Here is a 26,717-nt window from a genome sequence, read left to right as displayed (position 1 = left end):
GGAGGTTGGGGGGATGTCACTCCGCTCTCAGGAAAGAGACCGGAGGTTCGCCGAGGGATTGTGTCTTTATTGTGGTAAAGCCGACCATTTGATTAAGTATTTTGAACGTCGTTTAAGTAAAGAAAAAGAAAAGGTCAGTTACGCCCGTATAGCTTGTTTATGCTCTGCAGGAGTTTTTCTTTCTGGGAGTACTACTCTGCAGGGAGATTTGATTGAATTTCAGGTATTTGTGGATTGTGGTTCTACACTTAATGTTATTGATAAAGGGTTTTTGAAAAACCTTAAATTGAAATCCAAACCTTTGTCATCACCTATTTCTGTGGTTGCAATTGATAACACTCCTTTGAAATGTATTACTCACAAGACTGCTGCATTTCCCCTCACTATCAATGGAGTTCACCAAGAATTTTTTGACTTGGTTGTTTTGGATAATTTGCACTCTCCAGTTGTTCTAGGATTGCCTTGGTTAAGACTGCACAATCCTTTATTGGACTGGTCTACTAATGTGATTAAGTCTTGGAGTCCGAAGTGCTATGATAAATGTTGTAATGGTCGCATTGCGGCTGTGGAAAAAGGGGAATTACCAGTACCTATTCAAGATTTTTGGAGGGTTTTTTCGGAGGAGGAGTCGCAAGTTTTACCTCCTCATAGGGATTATGATTGAGCCATTGAGTTTGTTCCGGGTGCTACTCTTCCCAAAAGTCACTTGTTTAATCTGACTATCCCTGAAAAAAAGGCCTTGGAGGAATACATACAGACTAGCCTGGCTGCTGGTCACATTAGACCTTCTAAGTCGCCTGTGGCAGTTGGATTCTTCTTTGTTAAAAAAAAGGATGGCGGTTTACGTCCATGTCTGGATTTTCGTGAAATTAATAAGATTACCGTAAGCAATTCCTACCTATTGCCGTTAATTCCTGACTTGTTTAACCAGTTAGTGGGAGCCAAGTGGTTCTCCAAAATTGATCTCCGGAGGGCATACAATTTGTTAAGTGTGAAGGAGGGTGATGAATGGAAAACTGCTTTTAAGGCTGTGTGCCCACGTAGCATTTTTCAAGCGTATATGCTGCGGAATTTCCGCAGCGTAAACGCTTGAAAAACGCATGTATATCCGCACCCCATGGTCCCCAATGGCATTCCGCAATGTCAATGCCCATGCTGCGGATTTTTCCGCAGCGTATATGCTACGGTCAAAAATCCGCAGCATGTTCATTAATTTTGCGGAAGCGCAGCGGAATCAATGTGCGGATGGTACCCAAGTCTGGATGAGAGGAGACTCTCATCCAGACCTGGGTACCAAAGAACCTGTAAAAAAAAGAATAAAATAAAGTTTATACTTATCTTCTGATGTTTTCCCTCCGTCGCGCTGTTGTCTGAAGGACCTGCCACGTCATTGAGTCATGTGACCCACCACTCCGGACGGGGCAGAGAATGCATCAGAAGGTGAGTATAAAGTTTATTTTTTTATTTTTTACCATTCTGAACAAGTTGTCAAGCACTTTTCCAAGTGATGCTTGGAGAAGTGCTTGATAACCCGCATGCGGAAATGCATGCAAAGACGCCTCACAAACGCTTCTACCTGGCGGGAAAACCGCATGTAATATCCGCATGCGATTTTCCCGCCAGGGAGAAGCGTAAAAAATATGCTTCAGGTCCGCAACGTGGGCACATAGCCTAACACTCCGGTAGGTCATTTTGAGAATCTGGTGATGCCTTTTGGTCTTACCAATGCACCTGCATTTTTTCAGAACCTTATTAATGACATCCTGAGACCTTTGATTGGTAAGAATGTGGTTGTGTATTTGGACGACATTTTGATTTATTCACCAGATCTAGAGTCCCATTGGCAGAGTGTACGTGAAGTTTTGCAGTTATTGAGTGATAATTCACTCTTTGCTAAGCTGGAGAAATGTGAGTTCGCTGTGCAGAAAATTAGTTTTTTAGGCTACATTGTCTCCAGCGAGGGCTTTGAGATGGACCCTGTGAAGGTTCAGGCTGTGCAGAAATGGCCTAGGTCTATTGGTTTGAAATCTATATAGAGATTTTTGGGTTTTAACAATTATTACAGGAAATTCATTAAGAATTTTTCTGTAATTGTTAAACCTCTAACCGATCTCACCAGAATACGGCCCAGTGGACTACTGAGGCCATTGAAGTGTTTGAGTATCTCAAAGAGAGGTTCAGTTCCGCCCCTATCCTTATGCAGCCTGATGAGACCAAGCCTTTTTTGGTCGAGGTCGATGCTGCATCGGTGGGGGTCGGAGCAGTTTTGTCTCAGGAGAACAAGGGTGGAGAACATCTTTGTGCCTTCTTTTCGAAAAAATTTTCGGAAACCGAACTGAATTATGATGTTGGAAATCGGGAGTTGCTGGCTATTAAACTAGCGTTTGAACATTGGCATCATTTTTTGGAAGGCGCTAGATTTCCTATTCAGGTTTTCACAGATCATAAGAATTTGATCTATCTGGATGCTGCCAAGCGCTTGAATGCCCATCAAGCTAGGTGGGCACTTTTTTTTTCTCGGTTTCATTTTTCTGTTGCCTATATCCCTGGTACTAAGAATGTTAAAGCCGATGCTTTATCTCGCAGCTTCTCTCCTGCAGTCGGTGCCGAGGAGGAGAACATTTTACAGAAAGTAGTTGTGGTGGTGGCTTTGGACTCCGTTTTGGAGAATGGGATTCTGAAAGCTCAAGATGATGCTCCATCTAACACTCCCCATGGGAGGTTGTTCGTGCCTAGAGCCTTTAGGAGAGATTTGTTTGTGGAGTGTCATGAGTCTCGGTTGGCAGGTCATCCAGTAATTTCGGAGACTAAGAGACTTATCAGTCGCAGTTTTTGGTGGCCTGGATGGCAGAAGGAAGTCATCAAGTGGGTGTGTCAGTGTACTGTGTGTGCTAGGTCAAAGGCTTCACATACTCCTGCTGCGAGGTTGCTTTTCCCTCTGGAGGTTCCTAGTGCACCTTGGACGCATCTCACTATGGATTTTATTACTGATCTTCCTGTGTCCGAGGGTTTTACTGTCATCTGGGTGGTCGTGGACCGTTTTAGTAAGATCTGTCATTTGGTTCCATTCATTAAGTTGCCCTGCGCCAAGACACTCGCTAAGGCGTTTGTTATGGAGATTGTCAAGCTCCATGGCGTTCCCACGGATATTGTTTCTGATAGAGGACCTCAGTTTGTGGCTCGCTTTTGGTGTGCTTTTTGTGACAGGTTGGGAGTCCATTTGTCATTTTCGTCTGGTTATCATCCTGAGTCTAATGGACAGACTGAAAGAAAGCACCAGGATGTTGAACGGTTTTTGCGTTGTTTTGTGGCGGACAATCAAGAGGTGTGGTCCGAGTTTCTGCCTCTTGCAGAATTTGCTCTTAACAATCATACATCCTCCTCTGCTGGGTGTTCTCCTTTTTTTTGTTGTACTGGGAGACATCAGTCTTTTGGTTCGTTCTCCAAATTGGGGTCGGCGGTGCCGGAGGAGCAGAATTTTTCCGGTGATTTGGAGAGAGTTTGGACTAATGTACGTTGTAACCTTCAAGAGGCTAACAAGAAGTCCAAGAAGTATTTTGATAGGAAACTTGAAGAGGTTTTGTTTACTGTGGGTGACATGGTTTGGTTGTTCTCAAAGAACCTGCGGTTGAGGATTCCCTCTAAAAAACTGGGTCCTAAGTTTGTGGGTCCATTTAAAGTGCTTCAGGTTGTTAACCTGTCTGCTGTTAGTTTGGATGTCCCTACTTCCTGGAAGATTAATCCTGCGTTTCATGTTTCCTTGTTGAAAAAGGCTGACGTATCTGATCGGGATGCCACTGTCACAGTTCCTCCTGTGGTGGAAGACGGCGAATATGAAATTTCTTGTATCTTGAATTCTAGATGGCATATACGGAGATTACAGTATCTTGTCTCCTGGAAGGGTTTCGGTCCCGAAGACAACTCCTGGGTAAGGACGGATGATGTCTCTGCTCCTAGGCTTGTTAAAGCTTTCCACAGGAGGTTTCCGGATAGGTCTGGGCCTGGAGGATCCGGAGGATCCTCATAAAAGAGGGGGTACTGTTAGAACCCTCCTGTTTGTTTTTTCTATCTTGTGGTTTGCGGTCACGTGACCATCTGCCTTTATATTCCAGCTCCGCCCTTCTGGCTGTGCTGGACTTCAGTGTTTGACTGTTTCTCTAGCCTGGTGCTTCTGTGCCTTTCTCTGTTAGTTCGCTTGGTCCTCTGGGACCTCTAGTACATTTTTGTCAGTTTGTCTTTTTGTGTTCTGCAACAACTTCTCTGTTTAGGAGGTGTCACATTTTTGTCCCAGTCCTTAGTTCTTTTAGGGACCCCTCCCTTAATTCTATAGGTCTTCGTTCAGACTAGCCGAGGACTAAGGCGGGTCTGTTCACTAGGAACAGGCAGCCCGCTACATCGTAGGGATTCAGCTTAGTCTTACTGTAGGGACAGCTTTCCCCTATCTTTCCTTAGTACATGTTGCAGATCATAACACTAGCCTGGCTTCTTTAGATGTTTTTTGGCAAATCTAATCTTTAATCTGGCCTTTCTATTTTTAAGGCTGGTTAATAGTTTGCACATTGTGGTGGACTCTCAGTATTTGCTTTCATGAAGTCTTCACTTTATGGTATACTTAGGTACTGAAACATCTACTTCCGGGAGTGTGTTCTCCACTTGGGTGGATGATGTGAATGGGGTTTTTCTTCACTTTGGAAAGGATTCTGCAATCATCCACCACTGTTGTCTTCCAGGCCTGTTTGAGTTCCCAAGCTCACCAGTGCGTTTTTTTTTTTTTCAGAATGTATCAAACTGTTGATTTGGCCGCTCGTAACATTTCCGCTATCTCTCTAATGGATTTCATCTTTTTTTCAGCCTAATTAAGGTCTGTTTCAATTCCATTGAGAGCTCCTTTGATCGCATGTTGTGGGATAACAGCAACAGCTTCCAAATGCAAATGCCACACCTAGAATCATCTCCAGAGCATTTACCTGCTCAATTGATGATGGATTATTGAGGGAAAAGCCCATGCAGCCCAATAAAGAGCTTTGAGGTAATTTTCCAATTATCTTTGGTCCCTTTAAAAAGAGGCAGCTACATCTTAAAGAGCTGTAATTCTTAAACCCTTGTGAATACACTTAAATTAACGCCACTGCCCCACTATCAGTATTTGGTCAGTATTTTTTCTCAGGAGTAGGAGCCAAAACAAGGAGTGGGTGATAAATGCAGAAATGGTGCACTTGTTTCTATTATAACTTTTCTCTGATTGTTCCTCACCTGGTTTTGGCTCACACTCCTGAGAAAATACTGACCAAATACTGATAGTGGGGCCGTGGCCTAAAACGGAATACTGACCAAATACTGATAGTGGGGCTGTGGCCCAAAGCGGAGAGTCTGTACTTTAAACCCATATTGATTAAATAACTGTATCTTGAATATGTTTTGGTAAACAGCTAAAATGCCAAAACTTGTGACACTGTACAACTATTTCTGGACCTAACTGTATGTTAATATTTCTGGGGAGAATATGAGAGCTTTTTGATGCTACCACATTCTGTGATGACTTCTCTCCATGCTATCTTCTTGTGATCTCTTCCTGCAGACCTTGGATCCTCTACTCCTTCTCTAATAGCTTGCTCTGTTGTGTACAAACTTCACCCTCTCCTTACTGCTATCCATAACCCTGAAATACCAGAGGGTGCAGCCAGACTCAGTGTGCTGTCCAGGGGCATCACTAGCGTCAAAGATCCAGCCCTGAACTTCTTGCCCGTGATAGATCAGCGAGACACAAGCTCCCTGCCCTATCACTGTCCATCCCGTAAGCTGCAGCTGCTATAGGCCTGCTGCTTACAAGAACTTAGTGTACTCATGCAAGTGGCGCGATGGCGTCATTGTATTGTGCCACTCTGCAGGACCACTATAGAAGTTAGAAGAGGAGATGGAGGCTGCGGTGCCAGGAATCAGGATTAGGTGATTAATCTTTATTGTTTTTTATATTATCCGGTTGCAGGGGCCATAATATTATATATAAGGAGTTGTGGGTGCGATCATACTATTTATAAGGGGCAGGGGGGCCATCGTACTATATAAAGGGCAGTGGGGCCATTATACTATATGGTGAGGTCGTATGGGGAAACATGTACTTTGGCGCTTGGGCCCCTGATCTTTTAGGACCCTAGCAATGCCCCTGGTGCAGTTAGTAGTATGTCAGAAGGAGCAGCACAGCCAGATGTTTGAGGGAACAACAAAATGGAAGTTGCTTAGTTTGCATTTTGGAAGAACTTGTAGAAACACCTAGCTATTTTTCAATCAGTTAAAAGTTTCACATAGATGATGCAATATTTTAACGTCTTAAGAGAATGTATCACTATATTTTTAGCATATAAATTGGATGCTGCTTATAGATATTTTTTATAAATCTATATTTACTTTCTGACTGTAAATTGTTTTATTCCATTTTTTGTACATAACTATGGAGGAATCAATCTTGCTTGAAGTTCTGTTAGCAATATTTATAGATACAGTTGATATAAAAAGACTACATACCCGATAAAATACTAGATTTTTGCCATGCAAAAAAACATACCAAGAGGAATAATTTCAGAACATATTCCACCTTTAATGTCACCCATAATCTGTACAATCCATTGAGAAACAAACTGAAATAATTTTGAAGGGGGGAAATAAAAAGAACAAAAATCTGGCATTTTAGCAGGGATGTGTAGACTTTTGATATCCACTGGATGCTTTACAACAGCCATGTGAATAATAGAAAACAATAGTATGGTGAGAAGTCACTGGATTCTAGAAAAGAGTTTTCTTGGCATGCTTTGCAATCTGAACAGAAGTTATTATGCAGGGACGAAGAGGAGTTGACCTGTGTCCATCATCTACTGTCAATGGTGTTATGCAGTGTTATCTACAGTATATACAGTTAGGTCCATATATATTTGGACAGAGACAACATTTTTCTAATTTTGGTTCTAGACATTACCACAATGACTTTTAAACAAAACAATTCAGATGCAGTAGAAGTTCAGACTTTCAGCTTTCATTTGAGGGTATCCACATTAAAATTGGATGAAGGGTTTAGGAGTTTCAGCTCCTTAACATGTGCCAGCCTGTTTTTAAAGGGACCAAAAGTAATTGGACAATTGACTCCAAGGCTATTTCATGGACAGGTGTGGGCAATCCCTTCATTATGTCATTTTCAATTAAGCAGATAAAAGGCCTGCAGTTGATTTGAGGTGTGGTGCTTGCATTTGGAAGGTTTTGCTGTGAAGTAAACATGCGGTCAAAGGAGCTCTCCATGCAGGTGAAACAAGCCATCATTAAGCTGCAAAAACAGAAAAAACCCATCCGAGAAATTGCTACAATATTAGTAGTGGCAAAATCTACAGTTTGGTACATCCTGAGAAAGAAAGAAAGCACTGGTGAACTCATCAATGCAAAAAGACCTGGGCGCCCACGGAAGACAACAGTGGTGGATGATCGCAGAATAATCTCCATGGTGAAGAGAAACCCCTTCACAACAGCCAACCAAGTGAACAACACTCTCCAGGAGGTAGGCGTATCAATATCCAAATCTACCATAAAGAGAAGACTGCATGAAAGTAAATACAGAGGGTTCACTGCACGGTGGAAGCCACTCATAAGCATCAAGAATAAAAAGGCTAGACTGGACTTTGCTAAAAAACATCTAAAAAAGCCAGCACAGTTCTGGAAGAACATTCTTTGGACAGATGAAACCAAGATCAACCTCTACCAGAATGATGGAAAGAGAAAAGTATGGCGAAGGCGTGGTACAGCTCATGATCCAAAGTATACCACATCATCTGTAAAACACGGCGGAGGCAGTGTGATGGCTTGGGCATGCATGGCTGCCAGTGGCACTGGGTTACTAGTGTTTATTGATGATGTGACACAGGACAGAAGCAGCCGAATGAATTCTGATGTATTCAGAGCCATACTGTGTGCTCAGATCCTGCCAAATGCAGCCAAACTGATAGGTCGTCGTTTCATACTACAGATGGACAATGACCCAAAACATAAAGCCAAAGAAACTCAGGAGTTTATTAAAGTAAAGAAGTGGAATATTCTTGAATGGCCACATCAGTCACCTGATCTCAACCCAATTGAGCATGCATTTCACTTGTTAAAGACTAAACTTCAGACAGAAAGGCCCACAAACAAACAGCAACTGAAAACCACCGCAGTGAAGGCCTGGCAGAGCATCAAAAAGGAGGAAACACAGCGTCTGGTGATGTCCATGAGTTCAAGACTTCAGGCAGTCATTGCCAACAAAGGGTTTTCAACCAAGTACTAGAAAAGAACATTTTATTTATAATTATTTAATCTGTCCAATTACTTTTGATCCCTTTAAAAACAGGGTGGCACATGTTAAGGAGCTGAAACTCCTAAACCCTTCATCCAATTTTAATGTGGATACCCTCAAATGAAAGCTGAAAGTCTGAACTTCAACTGCATCTGAATTGTTTTGTTTAAAATTCATTGTGGTAATGTCTAGAGCCAAAATTAGAAAAATGTTGTCTCTGTCCAAATATATATGGACCTAACTGTATGTTATCATCATCTATATGTAACTTTTTATTTCAATGCTTTAAGAACCTCATTAGCATGCTAAGGCGTGTAAATGTGTATACTTTTGTGCATAGCGCTCATAATACTGAATAAATTTAGATGTTTTGAAAATTTTGTTTCCATATTTTCATCATATGCATACCAATAACTTGTCTATTGATCCTGTGGTTTATATAATTCACAACCTTTTCATCTTGGTGTTGCAATTTCAATGTGGGGTGTATAAACTCGATTCATTTTCTGATGATTTATTCCCATTGATTACATCTAAGTACTTAATTGATACAAATTGTAGATGGATAAAGCAGCTAAACTCACGTGCTTCCAGTGGCAATAAGCAGCTTGTTGTACTCCATCCTAAATCCATCCTTGAAAACAACCGTCTTATTCTTTGTGTCAACATTGACAACCTGAAATCAATTTTGCACAATGTAAATTTAAAAGAAGTCTGATGTATAAGTAAATTAACAAGGAGGGTTTAAAAATAACCTGGCGGGTATGTCCATATAACACTAAATGGCTCATTTACCAGAACTAGGGCCCAACTTCCCATAAAGGACATGCCTTTGGGTGTTCCATCAGGGACACTTACAGAAGCACTGTGGGGCTAGCCCTGTTCGGCAGCAGCCGCCGACTACTGATAGTCACCATGGGCTCCCCCTACCTCATTCTCTGTGACCAAGTATGGAAATTCCATACTGACCATAAAATTAATGAGAACTTTTATCCAGGGGATAAGACATCTACAGTTGCAGATATAAAATAAAGGTATAAGTATAATTACGGATATACAATAAAGGTATAAGTACAGATATACAGTACAGACCAAAAGTTTGGACACACCTTCTCATTTAAAGATTTTTCTGCATTTTCATGACTTTGAAAATTGTACATTCACACTGAAGGCATCAAAACTATGAATTAACACATGTGGAATTATATACTTAGCAAAAAAATGTGAAACAACTGAAAATATTTCTTATATTCTAGGTTCTTCAAAGTAGCCACCTTTTGCTTTGATGACAGCTTTGCACACTCTAGGCATTCTCTTGATGAGCTTCAAGAGGTAGTCACCGGAAATGGTTTTCACTTCACAGGTGTGCCCTGTCAGGTTTAATAAGTGGGATTTCTTGCCTTATAAATGGGGTTGGGACCATCAGTTGTGTTGTGCAGAAGTCTGGTGGATACACAGATGATAGTCCTACTGAATAGACTGTTAGAATTTGTATTATGGCAAGAAAAAAGCAGCTAAGTAAAGAAAAACGAGTGGCCATCATTACTTTAAGAAATGAAGGTCAGTCAGTCCGAAAAACTGAGCAAACTTTGAATGTATCCCCAAGTGCAGTGGCAAAAAACATCAAGCACTACAAAGAAACTGGCTCACATGAGGACCGCCCCAGGAAAGGAAGACCAAGAGTCACCTCTGCTTCTGAGGATAAGTTTATCCAAGTCACCAGCCTCAGAAATCGCAGGTTAACAGCAGCTCAGATTAGAGACCAGGTCAATGCCACAAAGAGTTCTTGCAGCAGACACATCTCTACAACAACTGTTAAGAGGAGACTGTGCAGCAGGCCTTCATGGTAAAATAGCTGCTAGGAAACCACTGCTAAGGACAGGCAACAAGCAGAAGAGACTTGTTTGGGCTAAAGAACACAAGGAATGGACATTAGACCAGTGGAAATCTGTGCTTTGGTCTGATAAGTCCAAATTTGAGATCTTTGGTTCCAACCACCATGTCTTTGTGCGACGCAGAAAAGGTGAACGGATGGACTCTACATGCCTGGTTCCCACCGTGAAGCATGGAGGAGGAGGTGTGATGGTGTGGGGGTGCTTTGCTGGTGACACTGTTGGGATTCATTCAAAATTGAAGGCATACTGAACCAGCATGGCTACCACAGCATCTTGCAGCGGCATGCTATTCCATCCGGTTTGCGTTTAGTTGGACCATCATTTATTTATCAAAAGGACAATGACCCCAAACACACCTCCAGGCTGTGTAAGGGCTATTTGACCAAGAAGGAGAGTGATGGGGTGCTACGCAAGATGACCTGGCCTCCACAGTCACCAGACCTGAACCCAATCGAGATGGTTTGGGGTGAGCTGGACCGCAGAGTGAAGGCAAAAGGGCCAACAAGTGCTAAGCATCTCTGGGAACTCCTTCAAGATTGTTGGAAGACCATTTCCGGTGACTACCTCTTGAAGCTCATCAAGAGAATGCCAAGAGTGTGCAAAGCAGTCATCAAAGCAAAAGGTGGCTACTTTGAAGAACCTAGAATATAAGACATATTTTCAGTTGTTTCACACTTTTTTGTTAAGTATATAATTCCACATGTGTTAATTCATAGTTTTGATGCCTTCAGTGTGAATGTACAATTTTCAAAGTCATGAAAATACAGAAAAATCTTTAAATGAGAAGGTGTGTCCAAACTTTTGGTCTGTACTGTACAATAAAAATATTTAGAAATAAACTCATTTTACAATATGTTAAAAGTATTCAGATTTCTTACCTGTGTTTCAGTCAGAACTTCAATATCATACGTATGGAAGAATTCTTTGGATCTAAGCAAAATCTGTTCTGCTTGAGAATCCATTGACTGGAAATCAGCAAAAAATAAGATGGTTCAGAACACAACATTGAGATGGCTTCATGTAATTTCAGACCAGGTGCACACCTTCGGATTTTCCTTCAGAGCGCAATCTGACTAAACAACATATCACACTCGGACCAATGTTATTCTATAACGCCGAGCACATGTCTGATTTTTTCTTCGGACCAGTCCTGTCCGAGGAAAGAATAGCAGCATGTCAGAGTTTGATTCGATATTCGAATCGCACACAGCCTTGCAATTCTAGGTTGCATGGTAAACATTGGACTGCATTCGGACGACATCTGAGTGCAGTCCGATTTCCATGTGCTGACACAATGGACAAAATGGAGACATTTTTTTCTCCATCTTCTCCTCATCTGAGAGAATCAGAGTACATTATGCTGACCCTCTGACCAAACTCCGATCAGAGTTTGATCAGAGTATCATTTGCATAATTGGCCCAATTTTCTCGAATGAGAGAACCTACGGCCGTGTGACTCTAGCCTAAAACAGATTTTATCTAATAAGAAGGGTGAGAGTAATTGTGACGATACAGCTTATAATCTTAATCAGCCAGACGGTTAGATTTGTTAAGCCAAGAGAAATACACTATTGTGTTTCTATTGACTTATCAATGTATGTGTATTTCTGTGGCTGGTCAAGAAGGACAGACCAGTATTTGTATAACCCTGAATGTTGTCTTCTATTGGTCTGTGAACAATGGTGTTTGTTACTATGCTAATTGCATATTATACTAAGCTAGCTAGTTTATTTATAAAAGCCCCCTGCTATACCAACTATGTAAATTGATCAAATGCACAAACAATGAGACCAGAGCACTTGGAAATAATATCATCCCTAACTCTTGACCTGTGGATGTGTACTTAAAAGGACATGTGCTTCTGTAATTCTGTAAGAGGGAGACTTTACAAGGAGAATCAAAGATCAGAGACTCTCTCAGACCATCAGCTTGGAAGCATGGCTTTAACCAAAGAGACAAAGATTTGGATTCTACATGATTCCGGCCTAGGGGTATATGGCCCTGACTGAAAAGATACGGATCTGCTCCACTGACCATCAGAGAGCCCATGGATACATATGCGGAGACCAGGTTGGAACGATGAAGTCATCTGGCCCCATGGATATGTTGTTTGGGGTTACCAGGTGGGACCCTACGGTCACCAGGAACCCATGGAGACATTCAGAGAAGCCAGAAAGGGACAAGCCGGTCATCTGGCCCCATGGAAACTTTCGGAGAGTCCAGGGTGGGACCCTTGGGTCTCCTGGCCTTGTACCTCGATGGACTGCTAGCTTCCTAAGCTTGCCGCTACCCTCTCTCTGTGGGGGTCCGCCAGAAGTGGGGGGCCACTGGTCAAGGTAGTTTGCCCTGGAAGTCCCAAAGTCACAGCTGTTCTATCCCAGGCGGGCCAGCGGAAGGGTGAAGACTGTGTAAAGTTGCACCATCTTGGGTATTAGCTGGGACGGTTCTGTGTGTTTATTGCCTGTTTTGTGGTTTAATAAAGTATTGCTACGCTGTTTTACCTCCACCCTGTGTTGTCTGAGTTGTATTACGCCCATGGAAGACCCCGGGTCTTCACAGTAATATTTTGCCAGATACGGCTATGTTTTGTCCCAAGGATACAGAAATGGGCTGTATTAATATCTAATAATGAGTTATACTAGCTAGGGTGCTCATTAATACATAGGAAGACTTTAAACGCTACCTGTGTATTTACAGTCTATTTTAGGTCAGCTTACTATAAAGCAACAGGAGCTTAAAATAATGATATCTAGTTTTGTGGGGGGGTGATATATCTTGCATTTTATTTATTTCAATCCCTGTTCCTTCTATGTTAAGGAGTCTAGTAGGTGGTTCTACTATGTGTTTGATAGCGGTCTGTGTATGCAGTCATTCATAAAAGGTTATCAATTACTTAGTAGGACCGCCCACTGGACTCCAAAGCATAGAATGAGCAGCAGTTTAAATTACTAAAATCCAAGTTATACTTAATCTTCTCCGTCAACAATACTACACACCAATCTGCTCAGTTCCTTCTGCTCAATAATATGCTGTCTGTAGATCAGACTCCATGACCAATGTTCCCTTTATCTTGATTACTGGACATGATCCATATAACAATATATCTCATTAAAAAAATCTCATTAAAAATATATACAAGTAGATTTAAAAATACATTGTACATACGAAGGTTAGATACATACTGATAGATACATACTTTGCTTAATTTGGACCGGTCATATGGCAGATACTTCTCAGAAGTACACATTACGATTCTGTCGGAAAAGCCCTCCTGTCTTAGCGTTTCTGCACAGACTAAGCCGGCGGGACCTATAAAAAAGGAGAACATTGTTAGAATTTGAAATTGTTCCTATTGTTGATTATCAATGATTTTCTGCACTTTTACCTGCTCCGATTATGAGCACATTAGTTATGGCTGTACTGTAGTTGCTGAGTGCTATGCACTTGGCCATTACTTTAGTCCTTCTCTGTGACTGTAGAGCCTGTGAATGACAAACATACCATAATGTGCGCTTTTCATTCTAGCATTAAATATATTTAAAGTTAGTGAATTGATTGATATGTACTTGTCAACTCCAGCAAACGTATATTGTAAATAGTATTTTTATTTGTTTTGGAATCATCTAAATTAAAGAACCTGCTTATTCCATTTTCTTTTTTATTGTTTGTTTGTTTGTTTTTTAATCTGCCATATGGTTTCAGAGATATGGGCCTTTTCATTTAGTGCTAATTTTTATGGTCTTTGCTAAAGGGGCTGGGCTCATTGGATTCTCTGGGGACGTGTCTTTAGGCTGCTCTGTATTATTGCCATATGATCTACCATAACAATAAGCACTAAATAAAGGGGCCCATATCCCTGGCACCGTATGGCAGATTAAAAAAAACAAAAAACAGAATACCGAATATGCCGCAGGATTATCATAACAGCAACAACTGGTCACTTTTGACCTGGTGACAGGTCCTATTTAAAGAGGTTGTCCACTACTTTTTTATTGATGACCTATCCTTGGGATAGGTCATCAATGTCTGATCCCACACCCCAGCGATCAGCTGTTCTTGGGGTCAGCGGTGGCGGAGCTACTCGTTTGTGGAGCTTCTCTGTCTTCTAGTAGTGGCCGCGGCAGGGTACTGCACATCCACTTCCTATTCAAATCAAAAGGAGGTGGATGTGCAGTACCCTGCCGCGGCCACTACCAGAAGATGGAGCAGCTCCGCAATCAAGCAGTTGTGGCTACCGACATCGAGAATGGCTGATCGAGGGGGGTGCTGAGTGTCGGACCCTGACCAGTCAGACACTGATGACTTATCCTAAGGATAGCTCATCAATGAAAAAGTGGTGGACAACCTCTTTAACCCCTTTACCTACGAGGGTGGTTTGCACGTTAATGACCAGACCAATTTTTACAATTCTGACCACTGTCACTTTATGAGGTAATTACTCTGGAATGCTTCAACGGATCCCCCGGATTCTGAGATTGTTTTTTCGTGACATATTGTACTTCATGATTGTGGTAAAATTTCTTCAATATCACTTGCGTTTATTTGTGAAAAAAATGGAAATTTGGCGAAAATTTTGAAAATTTTGTAATTTTCAAAATTTTAATTTTTATGCCCTTAAATCAGAGAGATATGTTACACAAAATAGTTAATCAATAACATTTCCCACATGTCTACTTTACATCAGCACAATTTTGGAACCAAATTTTTTTTTTATTGGGGAACTATAAGGGTTAAAAGTTGACCAGCGATTTCTAATTTTTCCAAAAAAATTTACAAAACCATTTTTTTAGGGACCACATCACATTTAAAGTCACTTTGAGGGGTCTTTATGACAGAAAATACCCAAAAGTGACACCATTCTAAAAACTGCACCCCTCAAGGTGCTCAAAACCACATTCAAGAACTTTATTAACCCTTCAGGTGCTTCACAGGAATTTTTGGAATGTGGAAGAAAAAAATTAACATTTAACTTTTTTCACAAAAATGTTACTTTAGACCCAATTTTTTTTATTTTTGCAGGGGTAACAGGAAAAAATGGACCCCAAAATTAGTTGTGCAATTTCTCCTGAGTAAGCAGATACCCCATATGTGGGGGAAAACCACTGTTTGGGCGCACGGCAGGGTTCGGAAGGGAAGGAGCGCCATTTGACTTTTTGAATGTAAAATTTGCTTGAATAATTAGCGGACGCCATGTTGCATTTGGGGAGCCCCTGATGTGCCTAAACAGTGGAAACCCCCCACAAGTGACACCATTTTGGAAACTAGACCCCTCAAGGAACTTATCTAGATGTGTGGTGAGCACCTTGAACCCCCAGGTGCTTCACAGAAGTTTATAACATTGAGCCGTAAAAATACAATTTTCACATTTTTCCCACAAAAATGTTTTTCAGCCCCCACTTTTGCATTTTCATAAGGGTAACAGGAGAAATTGCACCATGCAGTTTGTTGTTCAATTTCTCCTGAGTAAGCAGATATCCCATATGTGGGGGGAAACCACTGTTTGGGCGCACGGCAGGGTTCGGAAGGGAAGGAGCGCCATTTGACTTTTTGAATGTAAAATTTGCTTGAATAATTAGCGGACGCCATGTTGCATTTGGGGAGCCCCTGATGTGCCTAAACAGTGGAAACCCCCCACAAGTGACACCATTTTGGAAACTAGACCCCTCAAGAAACTTATCTAGATGTGTGGTGAGCACCTTGAACCCCCAGGTGCTTCACAGAAGTTTATAAAATTGAGCCGTAAAAATAAAATTTTCACATTTTTCCCACAAAAATGTTTTTCAGCCCCCACTTTTGCATTTTCATAAGGGTAACAGGAGAAATTGCACCATGCAGTTTATTGTTCAATTTCTCCTGAGTAAGCAGATACCCCATATGTGGGGGAAAACCACTGTTTGGGCGCGCGGCAGGGTTCGGAAGGGAAGGAGTGCCATTTGACTTTTTGAATGTAAAATTTGCTTGAATAATTAGCGGATGTGCCCCTGATGTGCCTAAACAGTGGAAACCCCCCACAAGTGACACCATTTTGGAAACTAGACCCCTCAGGTAACTTATCTAGATGTGTGGTGAGCACCCTGAACCCCCAAGTCCTTTACAGAAGTTTATAACATGGAGTCGTGAAAATAAAAAAATCTAACTTTTTCCACAACAATGATGTTTTAGCCCCAATTTTTTTATTTTCACAAGGGTAAGAGGAGAAAATGGACCCCAAAAACTTTTGTGCAATTTCTCCTGAGTACGCCAATACCCCATATGTGGGGAAAATACAGTGTTTGGGCGCACGGCAGAGTTCAGAAGGGAAGGAGCACTGTGTGACTTTTTGAACGCAAAATTGGCTGTAATCGAGAGCGGACCCCATGTCGCGTTTGAAGAGCCCCTGATGTGCCTAAATAGTTGAAACCCCCCACAAGTGACCCCATTTTGGAAACTACACCCCTCAAGGATTTTATCAAGGCGTATAGTGAACATTTTGAACCCAGAGGTACGACACAGAATTTGATGACATTAGGTCATCATATTGAATAAGTTGTCATTAGTCTTGAGCGCAAGTGCTCGCTACTTGAGTTTGCATCGGGTACTCAGGTATGCACCATGTATGACGGGTGCTCAAGTGAAATGCTCGAGTCCCCACCCGCATGTTTCACGGTTATTAGACACCCCCAAAAAAACCCTAACCCTACCCTAGCCCAACCCTAACATTAGCACAACCCTAACCCCAACCCCAGCCCTAGCGTTTATTTTTTACACCGTTCCTCGTGCGGTATAAGTGATGAGATTACTTTATTCTTCGGGTCGATGCGACTACAGAGATACCAGAATCATATCGGGTTTTTATGACTGACAGCTGTCACACACTAAAAGACACATATTTTGTAAAATCTAGTTTTTGCATCGCCATATTTTGAGAGCTATAATTTTTCCATATTTTGGCCGACAGAGTCTTGTGACGGCTTGTTTTTTGCGGGACAAGTTGACGTTTTTATTGGTGCCATTTTCAGGCACGTGACATTTTTTGATCGCTTTCTATTCCAGCTTTTGGGAAGCAGAATAAACAAAAACCAACAATTCAGGAATTGTTTTTTTTTGTTTTTTTTTATTCTACTCCGCGTGTGGTAAAATTGATAAGGTAGCTTTATTCCTCGGGTCAGTACGTTTACAGCGGTACCACATTTATATCATTTTTCTATGTTTTGGCGCTTTTACACAATAAAAGCCATTTTATAGAAAAAATATTTTTTTTGCATCGCTTTATTCTGAGAGCTATAACTTTTTGATTTTTTCGAATGATGGAGCTGTATGGCGGCTTGTTTTTTGCGGGACAAGATGACATTTTCAGCGGTACCATTTTTATTTATATTCGTCTTTTTGATCGCGTGTTATTCCATTTTTTGTTTGGCGGAATGATGATAAAGCATTGCTTTTTGCTTCGTTTTTTATTTTATTTTTTTACCGTGTTCACTGAAGGGGTTAACTAGTTGGATAGTTTTATAGGTCGGGTCGTTCCGGACGCGACAATACCAAATATGTGTACTTTTATTGTTTTTGTTTTTTTTCATAATATTTATTGATGGGTACATTATATTTTTATTTTTGGTGGATTATTTTTTTTATTTTTTTTTTAATATTTTTACAATTTTTTTCTATTTATTTTTTTCACTTTCTGAGAGTTTTTACACTCCCACTCTGGGACTTTCACTTTTTTTATTCTGATCGCCTGCATAGCATAGGGATGGAGCACCATCCCTGTGCTATGCAGGCAGTCAGTGCTGCACAGCGAGACGATTGTTTGCTCATGCACTGCGCATGAGCAAACAATCTTCCTGCTGTCTGGTGACCTGGATGTTGTCATGACGACATCGGGTCGTCATGGCAACACCCGGGAAGCCGCGGCAGACTGCTCTGGAGGCCGGAAGAGGAGGTGAGTATTGCGGTCACCTCCCCTTAGCCACCGCAATGCTGCGATCGACTTCGATCGCAACATTGCGGGGGTTAATGTGCCGGGAGCGGTGCAGGACCGCTCCCTGCACATAGTACCGGGTGTCAGCTGTGACAATCAGCTGACACCCGGCAGCTATCGCGCCCGCACAGGCTGTGTGCGCGCGCGATCGCCATGACGTATTAATATGGGTCAGGCTCTGAAAGCCCAGGGCACAGACGCTTATTAATACGTCATGGGCTTTAAAGGGGTTAAGCAAGAATTGAGGAAGTTATGATTGGTATCTCGCAAATTAAACAAGGTTTGCTCAATAAAATCACAATGTTTGGTATGTTAGATAGATAGGTTGATGATGTGCAAGAGGAGGGTGTAGGTAAAGGAATATTAACGAGGTTAATTTTATACGTATTTGGTTCACTGGAGCTGAACTGATTTGTTAGGACTCATTCAGTCAGACATGCTTTAAATGAATGTTCTATCCATGTCTTTCAGAGATAGGACATGTATGCATTACAGTCTATTGGGCTCTTCCCATGTATGTGTGGCACCCCAGGGGTCCGGTTGCCACAGTGGCATTGCCTCCCTCACAAGAGGTGATGCCATGCCTGGAAGCAAGCAGGGGTCCCCTAATCAGGTATACTAGCATGCAACACTTTCCTGGCTCCAGACCAGCAAGGGGAGCTCCTCCCCTTAGCAACTGGAATCTGGAGGCGGGGTTAGTGAGAGTTAGTGAGAGGAGTTGAAGACAGGACGGCAACGAGGAAAGACCTGGGGAGTGGAGCTGCATGGCGGCTCACCCCAGAGAGGAGTGTAGAAGAACCGGACACCGGAGTCCGAGGTTGTTGGGCACTGAAGGCCCAGCAGCAGAAACCGGAGGGCAGAAGACTGCAGGTCTCCTGGCCCCATCAGACGCCCGGAGGCTCCGCAGCACATAGGGCCCAGCATCTCCACGTGGGAGCGACACTCCAGGAAGGCCCGATCTGCCTGCTATACGGGTGAGCATAAAGACGTTTTACTCAGGGACGAGGGCCACAGCACAGCTATAAGCAGCAGGGCCAAAGAGATTAGCGCAAAGGGAAGGCCTCCAACTTCACCTGGCGAGGTGGATCCCCAACTTGCTTCCAGGCCGCCCGGACCTCTACTACAAGCTTAACCGTGCCCCGGTCTGCTTAACAACCGCAAGTAAAGATGAGAGGAAACCGCCATTAAGTTGTGGACTGGTTATTATCTGCGCCATCCCCTGCAATACACTGCACAGCAACATCTATAACGTCACCATTTCCAGCCCTGGAGCTAAGCTCTGCCTGTGGAGAGCTGAACCAACTCTGCTGCGTCACCATCAGCTCCAGAAGATCTGCACCACAGCGGCAGCTCCATATAGCCGCATACCACAGGTGGCGTCATGAACATTATCTCTAAAAACTAAAACCCCCTTTTATTGACCGCCCTGGGTCACAGACCGGGTCACTGCCACTGTGACATCCCCTGCACCGACCGGCCAGGCACCGAGTACCCCAAGGCCCAGGGGGCGCGTCATATGTGAACGGAGTGTCCTCAAATAATAAAAACGGAGACACGTCCATTTTTTATCTGAGTCTTCATTCAAACTTGTCAATGCAAGTCCATGTGTCATGAAAAACAGGGATAACACATGAATGCCATATGTCATTCAGGAACTGTCCGATTTTTATGGTTTAATGAGTGTAAGAAGCTTGTAATTTTATTCACTATTATTCAAGAATAACCATTACCACACTAAAAAAAATAGAGTCGTGACTGAGACCTTATTTTCAATTACTGATGGCTAAAGTTTCCCAACTAGATAGCCTTAGGATATGTTCAGTCCGAGTGCTTTCCAAGGAAAAAACTGACATAACTCGGACATTTTTTCACATGAACCAAGTTTTGCGTGAGAAAAATTGTACTATGCGCTAATCTCTTCTGTATTTCAGATGAGAATCACCAATTTAAGTCTATAGGTGTGCAAAACAAAATTGGATCTCATAGGCATCAACCGCATAGCATCCGATTTTTGCTCATACGTTGCAATTCTTAATGAGAATCGGCAGGCACAGGTTTTTGCTGTGTAATCTGATGACAGCATGAGGTAGGGGCTGAGACACAGATTTCAGAATGTGTCACTTATTAGGCTGTGTGCTGTTGTTTACATACAATTAAGGTTTTATCAACAGGAGATAATCAATGCCTGGACCACAGAACACTGAACCCTGATCCAACTCTGCCCCTCCTCTGATAAGCAGCTCACTGTCAATATACAATGTGCACAGAAAGCTGTGGTGTAGGCAGGGAAAGCTTTCTGAGCTCTGCTACATCTAAAAATTCTGATTGTGTCTTTATTTCAGCTCTTTAGCTAGTTAGAACATTAAAACTCAGAGGAGACAATTATGTTGCTAAATCAGTGATTGGTGCAGTCAGAGAAAGGCTTTTTCATCGTAAGATTATTTCGTTCAAAACCAATTTCCCAGCTGCGCCTTACCAACAGTTGAGGGGCACCACACCAATTAGGCTCGTTTCATAGTTTGATAAACAGCAATTAAGAGAATTTTACTATTTTAACTCACAGACCAACATGAATTATGAATAAAAGTATTCTTTTATTCTAAACATAATAAGCCAAACATGTAAATCAAACAAATCTAAATTGCATTATCTAGTGAGTGACTTACCTGTTTGCTTGCACGTATATACACTCTTTCCTTTTCTATTTTAACCTGCCATGCATAAAAATGCAATAATATAGAAAAAACAATAGTCAATAACTATACATCAGCAAGTATCTTAAGGTAACGTCTTCAGCAATTATATGGAGTTTCCTATAATTATTATATGTCAGTCATAATGACTGTCATTGTATGGTTGCAGTAATATTTTATCACAATGGTTAGAAGTACCATTGTATAAAATAGGATTTAAAAAATACAAAAACACATTATACATCTAAAACTGGAGCAAGTCTTAAAGGGACTTTATCAGTACAGAATAACTGTCCAAAGCAAGTGCAGGTGCTCGATGCACCCATGGTGTGGCCAAATATTTAACTACACCTTCTCACCTGCTTGTTTTCCGTATGTCTATACTCCTCACCCTCTTCTTTGATTGACAGCTCTGGCTTCGTAGAGCCAGAGAAGGGCATAGATAGATAGAAAACAAGCAGGTTGGAAGGTGCACTTAAATGTTTGGCCCCGCCAAGGGTACATCGAGTGTCTGTACTTGGTTTGGACAGTCATTCTGTGCTAATAGAGTCCCTTTAAAAGTTATACTCATCTTAGAAGTTATAACCTATCCTCAAGATAAGTAATACCTTGCAGTTCACTGGGGCTTCTACAGCTGGGACCCCCATTGATCCTGAGGACACGGCTTTAAAGGTGTGAAGGTGTATTTAAATGATTGCCCCCCCCCCCATGAAGCACCGAACCGTGGAACTTAGTTTGAACAGTCATTCGGTGCTGACAGAGTCACGTTGAATGCCTCTTGTTCTTAGGATCTGAGTTGGCTCCAGCTGTTACAGTGTAAGGGTGTGTCATGGACTGTCATATACCTGCCCCTGAAGACAACAATTGTAGTGTGAATACTGATATGCAGTTGCATTGCGTTTTTATGGTATAATGTAAAATGTAAAAATGCCTAGAGTGTTATAAGTACTGATGCTGCTGTGTTGGTACTCTATTGGTAATGCCTAAGGTAACCTGGTACGTTCAGCTCAGGAATAGGGACAGTATAGAACATGGTTTAGTGTTTAGTTTGTGATAGATAGGAACATTAGGGCAGATGGGCAGTGGTGGGCCTATTAGTGTACAAGATATAGTGTACAGTATAGAAACAGGATAGGATACAGTTAAATATTTGGGACCAGCTGTCAGGATTCCTGTTGTCCTTCTACAGTTTGACCACTTAGGCTGCTATTGTTCACCTTAATAATTGTGCCGCAATCCCACTGCTTACCACTGTAGGCTGCTGTTGTGTTCTGCAATTGCCCTTTACTAAGATGGCAGATTTTGAACCTGTGGGATTCATCTTGTTTCCTGTTTCGGCCTACTTAAAGCCGCATGGATCTCTCACTCACTGCTTGAGTATTGTGTCTAGCTGTTAGCCAAGTTCGGTCTCCAGCTCTGAACATTCTTACCCAGACTGTTGTCACCTATCATAGAATCATAGAATGGTAGAGTTGGAAGGAACCTCCTGGGTCATCTGGTCCAACCCCCTGCTCAAAGCAGGATTCACTAGATCATCTCAGACAGATGTCTGTCCAGCCTCTGTTTGAAGACGTCCATTGAAGGGGAACTCACCACCTCTCGTGGCAGCCTGTTCCACTCATTAATCACCCTAACTGTCAAAAAGTTTTTTCTAATATCTAATATCTACAGATTGTTTCCTGCAACTCCTTTACTAAACTCCAAGAACTTCTACTACTGCTTGCTGTTCCTGCTCGTGCTCTTCGGCCACTGGTTTCCAGCAGTATTTTGCCAGTATCGTAACACCAGCCCAGAATGGGAGGGGATTAGGTCAAGCAAAAAGGGAAAGCATTTCCTGGTTTAGTCAGAGAGTGTTAGTGTGTGAGGTTCGTGTCAAGATCGAGTTCAAGTGGCAGTGGGCTGGAGGCACGTGGAGTGCATAATGTTCTGGCAGCATGAGGTCATACCAAATTTCCTATGGACATTCCTGTGGCCTATGGGCCGAACTAGGCACTGGGAAGTGTGCCTTTTTCCCTTCCATACAGAGGAAGCCAGAAGGAGAAACGCGTGAGGAAAATGTGACGGATCTCGGTTGTGCTGTGGTGCCGGATGGGAAATCCCGGGGGCTGACAGTAGGATCAAGAGAAGGGATAGTCCGAGTTTAACATAAGCAGAGGCTTGAAATGTGCTGTACTAATGAAACAAGAACTGGAGGGTGATGTGCTCGATACTGCGTGTTAACAACTGTTGTAATTGGACTGTCCAGTAAAGTTGAACTTGTTATAACGAACCGGATGTCCCCTGATGTATGTGTGGCTGATCCTGGACCTAAGGACGTGGATGCAGTGGAGGTCTCCGGCCTGAAAGTGAGTACACTGCACTGTACAAAGCACGACACTAATGGACTGGGACACTGTTTATTTGTGGGGCGTGGAGAGGCAGCAGCTCGCCCACAGCTACCACCCTGGGCACCTTATAACAGCTCTCTTCCAAAGAGGCAATTTTGAGCACTGTTCTCAGGATCAGTGGGGGTTCCAGCTAAGAAACCCTCAGCAATCAGCAGGTTATCACCTAAACTGTGGATAGGTGACTACTTGTTGGTATGGAAATAATCATTTAGTCCACAATTCGTTGGTATTTCTAGCTTATTTTTTTCATAATTATGTTGCATTCATAGTTGTTTTTACGGAAATGTGGATACAAAAATGAGAAACCTAATTATTCCACTTGTTCTTTTCTTCGATTCCGTACCCACTTTTGTCTTTGGATAAAACAAATAGTAATAATCAAAAACTACACAAAACTAGTCTTTGCAAACTTGGCCTGATAATTCAAGCTCACAAATGGCTATCTAATCCAACTTTGAATGGTGAGGCTGAGTGCCCACGTAGCGTTTTTCAAGCGTTTATGCTGCGGAATTTCCGCAGCATAAACGCTTGTGAAACGCTAGGTAATCCGCACCCCATGGTCCCCAAGGGGATTCCGCATGTTCTATGCACATGCTGCGGATTTTTCCGCAGCGTTTATGCTGCGTACAAAAATCCGCAGCATGTCATTTAATTTTGCGGAAGCGCAGCGGAACTCCCGCCATTGACTTGCATTGAGACGCATAGAAACCGCGACTGTACATTTTTACAAGCGGCTTCTATGCGTCTCTATGTGCGGATGGTACCCAGTTCTGGAGGAGAGGAGACTCTCATCCAGACCTGGGTACCATTGTACCTGTAAAAAAAGAATAAAATAACAAATAAAGTTTATATTCACCTGTCCGGCGGCTTCTCTCTGAATGCCGGCATCGCTTGAGGACCTGCGGTGACGTCACAGTCATGTGACCGCAGGCCCTTCACCGCTCTGTCTCGCGATATGCCGGCAGCCAGGAACCAGACAGGAACCCTGCAGCCACGCCGGGGCCTCGGGGGTGAGTATAGCTTTATTTGTTTTCATTTTTACGGTTCACACTGTATAAATCCATGCCGGTTGCATGGATTTATATAGTGTGACCTAGTTGTCAAGCACTTTCCAAGTGATGCTATCGCCTGGAAAGCGCTTGTCAATCTGCATGCGGAAACGCATGTGAATCCGCATGTGGATCCGCATGTATTCTGCAGGAAAAACGCATGCACAATCTGCATGCGTTTTTTCTGCCAGGGAGATGCAGAAATGCTGCAGAAATTTTCTGCTTCATTTCTGCATCGTGGGCACATAGCCTTATTCAAACCACTTTATAAAGATAATAATTGTTCATTTTATCTGTTCTTTTTTATTACTGTATCTATTTATTACAGAAGTATTGCTTCTTTTGTCAATTAACAGTTTTTTTCTAGTTTATTCTTGCTTACATCATGCGATATCATGCAATTCAACTATTTGTATTAGGGCTTGCTCACACAGCCATATTAAACAGCCAAGTGCTATCTGATGTTTTATCGGATAGCTCTCGGACCAAAGTTATATTATGGGGCAATGCAGATCTGTGATTATTTTCTCCTACCGATCCAGCATAAGAAAACAATCGCAGCATGCTGCGAGTGGGTCCAATGTTCGGATCACGTGCACCCATACAAGTCTTTGGGTGCATGTGAAACATCAGACAGCAATCGGATGTCATCCGAGTACAGACCAATGTACTCCAGCAGAAACAATGGAGAAGATGAAGAAATTATGTTCTCCATCTTCTCCACACCTGTACTGCGATTTTCTCATGTGAGAGAATCGGATCACACTCAGATGACACTTGGATCAATCTCTGACAGTGTCATTAGTATAATTGGCCCGATTCTTTCAAATGAGAGACTATACGAAAGTGTGAGTATACCCTAAATGTAATTTAAAAAAAAAAGAGAATGATTATACTTTTAGCAGAAGTAGAATTTAGAGAGTGGTACATAATGTACCTGAAATTTTGGTAAACCGTCTAGTCCTGGGAAATCCTCAATATCACCAGTTGCAATATTAAAGCATGCTCCATGCCAGGGGCAACGGATTCTGCCTCTGGAGAGTACACCTTCAGAATGGAAAAAAGAAAAAATGAGCCTGCAGTGTATTACATAATGACAATAAAGAACTGCTTTATAATGCAATAGGCTAAATCTCACTGCCTCGCTCATAGAAGTAAGAGCACTGTCATTAGCACTCCAGGACAATCTGGTTCTGATTCATTAATTATTGCAATAGCTTGACAGCCTGTAAAAAAACAGTTAAAGGGAATCTTTCACTAGCTTTTTTCCACCTAATCTGAGGGAAAGATAATGACGAGATAGAAATCCAGTGATGTGTCACTTAATGGGCTGCTTGCTGTAATTTTGATAAAATTACTGTTTTATCAGCAAGATATCACTAGAGGACTAGTAAAATAGTAAACAACCTTCCATGTAGTCCAACATAATCATGAGCATAAGCTTTCTGCCTATGCACAGTGTACACAGAAAGCTGTCAGTGGTGTTGGAAGAGTTATACATACAGTGGGGAAAAAAGTATTTAGTCAGTCACCAATTGTGCAAGTTCTCCCACTTAAAAAGATGAGAGCGGCCTGTAATTGACATCATAGGTAGACCTCAACTATGAGACACAAAATGAGAAAACAAATCCTGAAAATCACATTGTCTGATTTAGAATTTTTTTTCAGTGGCTGACTAAATACTTTTTTTCCCCTCTGTAGCTCAGTATTCAGAGATCATTTTGACATCTGCAGCAAATAAAACAGGGAATTTATTGAAAATACAACACACAGCCCAGTAAGTGACACATCACTGTAATCAGGGTCTCTGCCCATAAATCATGCTGCTTTCAGATGGGGCAGCAAAAACCTGTTGACAGCACACAGATGGAATTGTGATTAATATTGGAAAAAATAGGAGAAGCTTTGTAATATATTTATTAATTTATTTATCCATATGTGAAAAACACTGATGACATACTGATGACACACAGACCAAACACTGATGACACATGGATGAAAAACACTGATGATACCGGTGCTATTTTTTGCGCACATTAAAAATACTGACATCTGAATGAGGCCTAAAGCACATCAAAATAGCACAGTTTAAGGGAAATCTATCAGTAGGATCAACCCTCCTAAGCCGTCTATATGGACATGTAGGTCATAGGAATCCGAATAAAAGGACACCTTGATATTTGCGATCCAATTCAAGATCCACCAAGTAAGCGCTTGTGCAGACAATGCAGTTTTGTCAATCAGGCTCTGTCTGCAACTGTTGCTTATCCATTCAATGTACATGGGACATGCATAGGTAACCAAGCTCAGTGCTCATCTACAGGTGCATCTCACTAAATTAGAATATCATCAAAAAGTTAATTTCAGTTCTTCAATACAAAAAGTGAAACTCATTATAAAGTCATTACAAACAGTGATCTATTTC

General features: G+C 42.0%; 1 protein-coding gene across 5 annotated transcripts in view; it reads right to left on the bottom strand.

Annotated features, from left to right (window-relative positions):
• The window catches only part of AIFM3 (AIF family member 3), a 172,050-nt gene that overhangs the window by 65,072 nt on the left and 80,261 nt on the right, over positions 1 to 26,717 (bottom strand). For all 5 annotated transcript variants that reach the window (XM_073676459.1, XM_073676464.1, XM_073676471.1 and 2 more), the window contains exons 5-10: positions 25,230 to 25,339; positions 20,830 to 20,874; positions 13,592 to 13,688; positions 13,403 to 13,515; positions 11,085 to 11,171; positions 8,896 to 8,987 (exon numbers count right to left, since the gene is read on the bottom strand). In XM_073676459.1, coding sequence (XP_073532560.1) covers positions 8,896 to 8,987; positions 11,085 to 11,171; positions 13,403 to 13,515; positions 13,592 to 13,688; positions 20,830 to 20,874; positions 25,230 to 25,339 — 544 coding nt within the window. The remainder of the gene's footprint in view (positions 1 to 8,895; positions 8,988 to 11,084; positions 11,172 to 13,402; positions 13,516 to 13,591; positions 13,689 to 20,829; positions 20,875 to 25,229; positions 25,340 to 26,717) is intronic.

This window comes from Phyllobates terribilis, unplaced genomic scaffold, assembly GCF_046119375.1.
Source record: "Phyllobates terribilis strain yellow unplaced genomic scaffold, ASM4611937v1 Scaffold_1__5_contigs__length_1240528914, whole genome shotgun sequence".
Taxonomy (NCBI): domain Eukaryota; kingdom Metazoa; phylum Chordata; class Amphibia; order Anura; family Dendrobatidae; genus Phyllobates; species Phyllobates terribilis.
The sequence above is the reverse complement of the archived record's forward strand: the minus strand, read 5'-3'. Positions and strand labels throughout refer to the sequence as shown.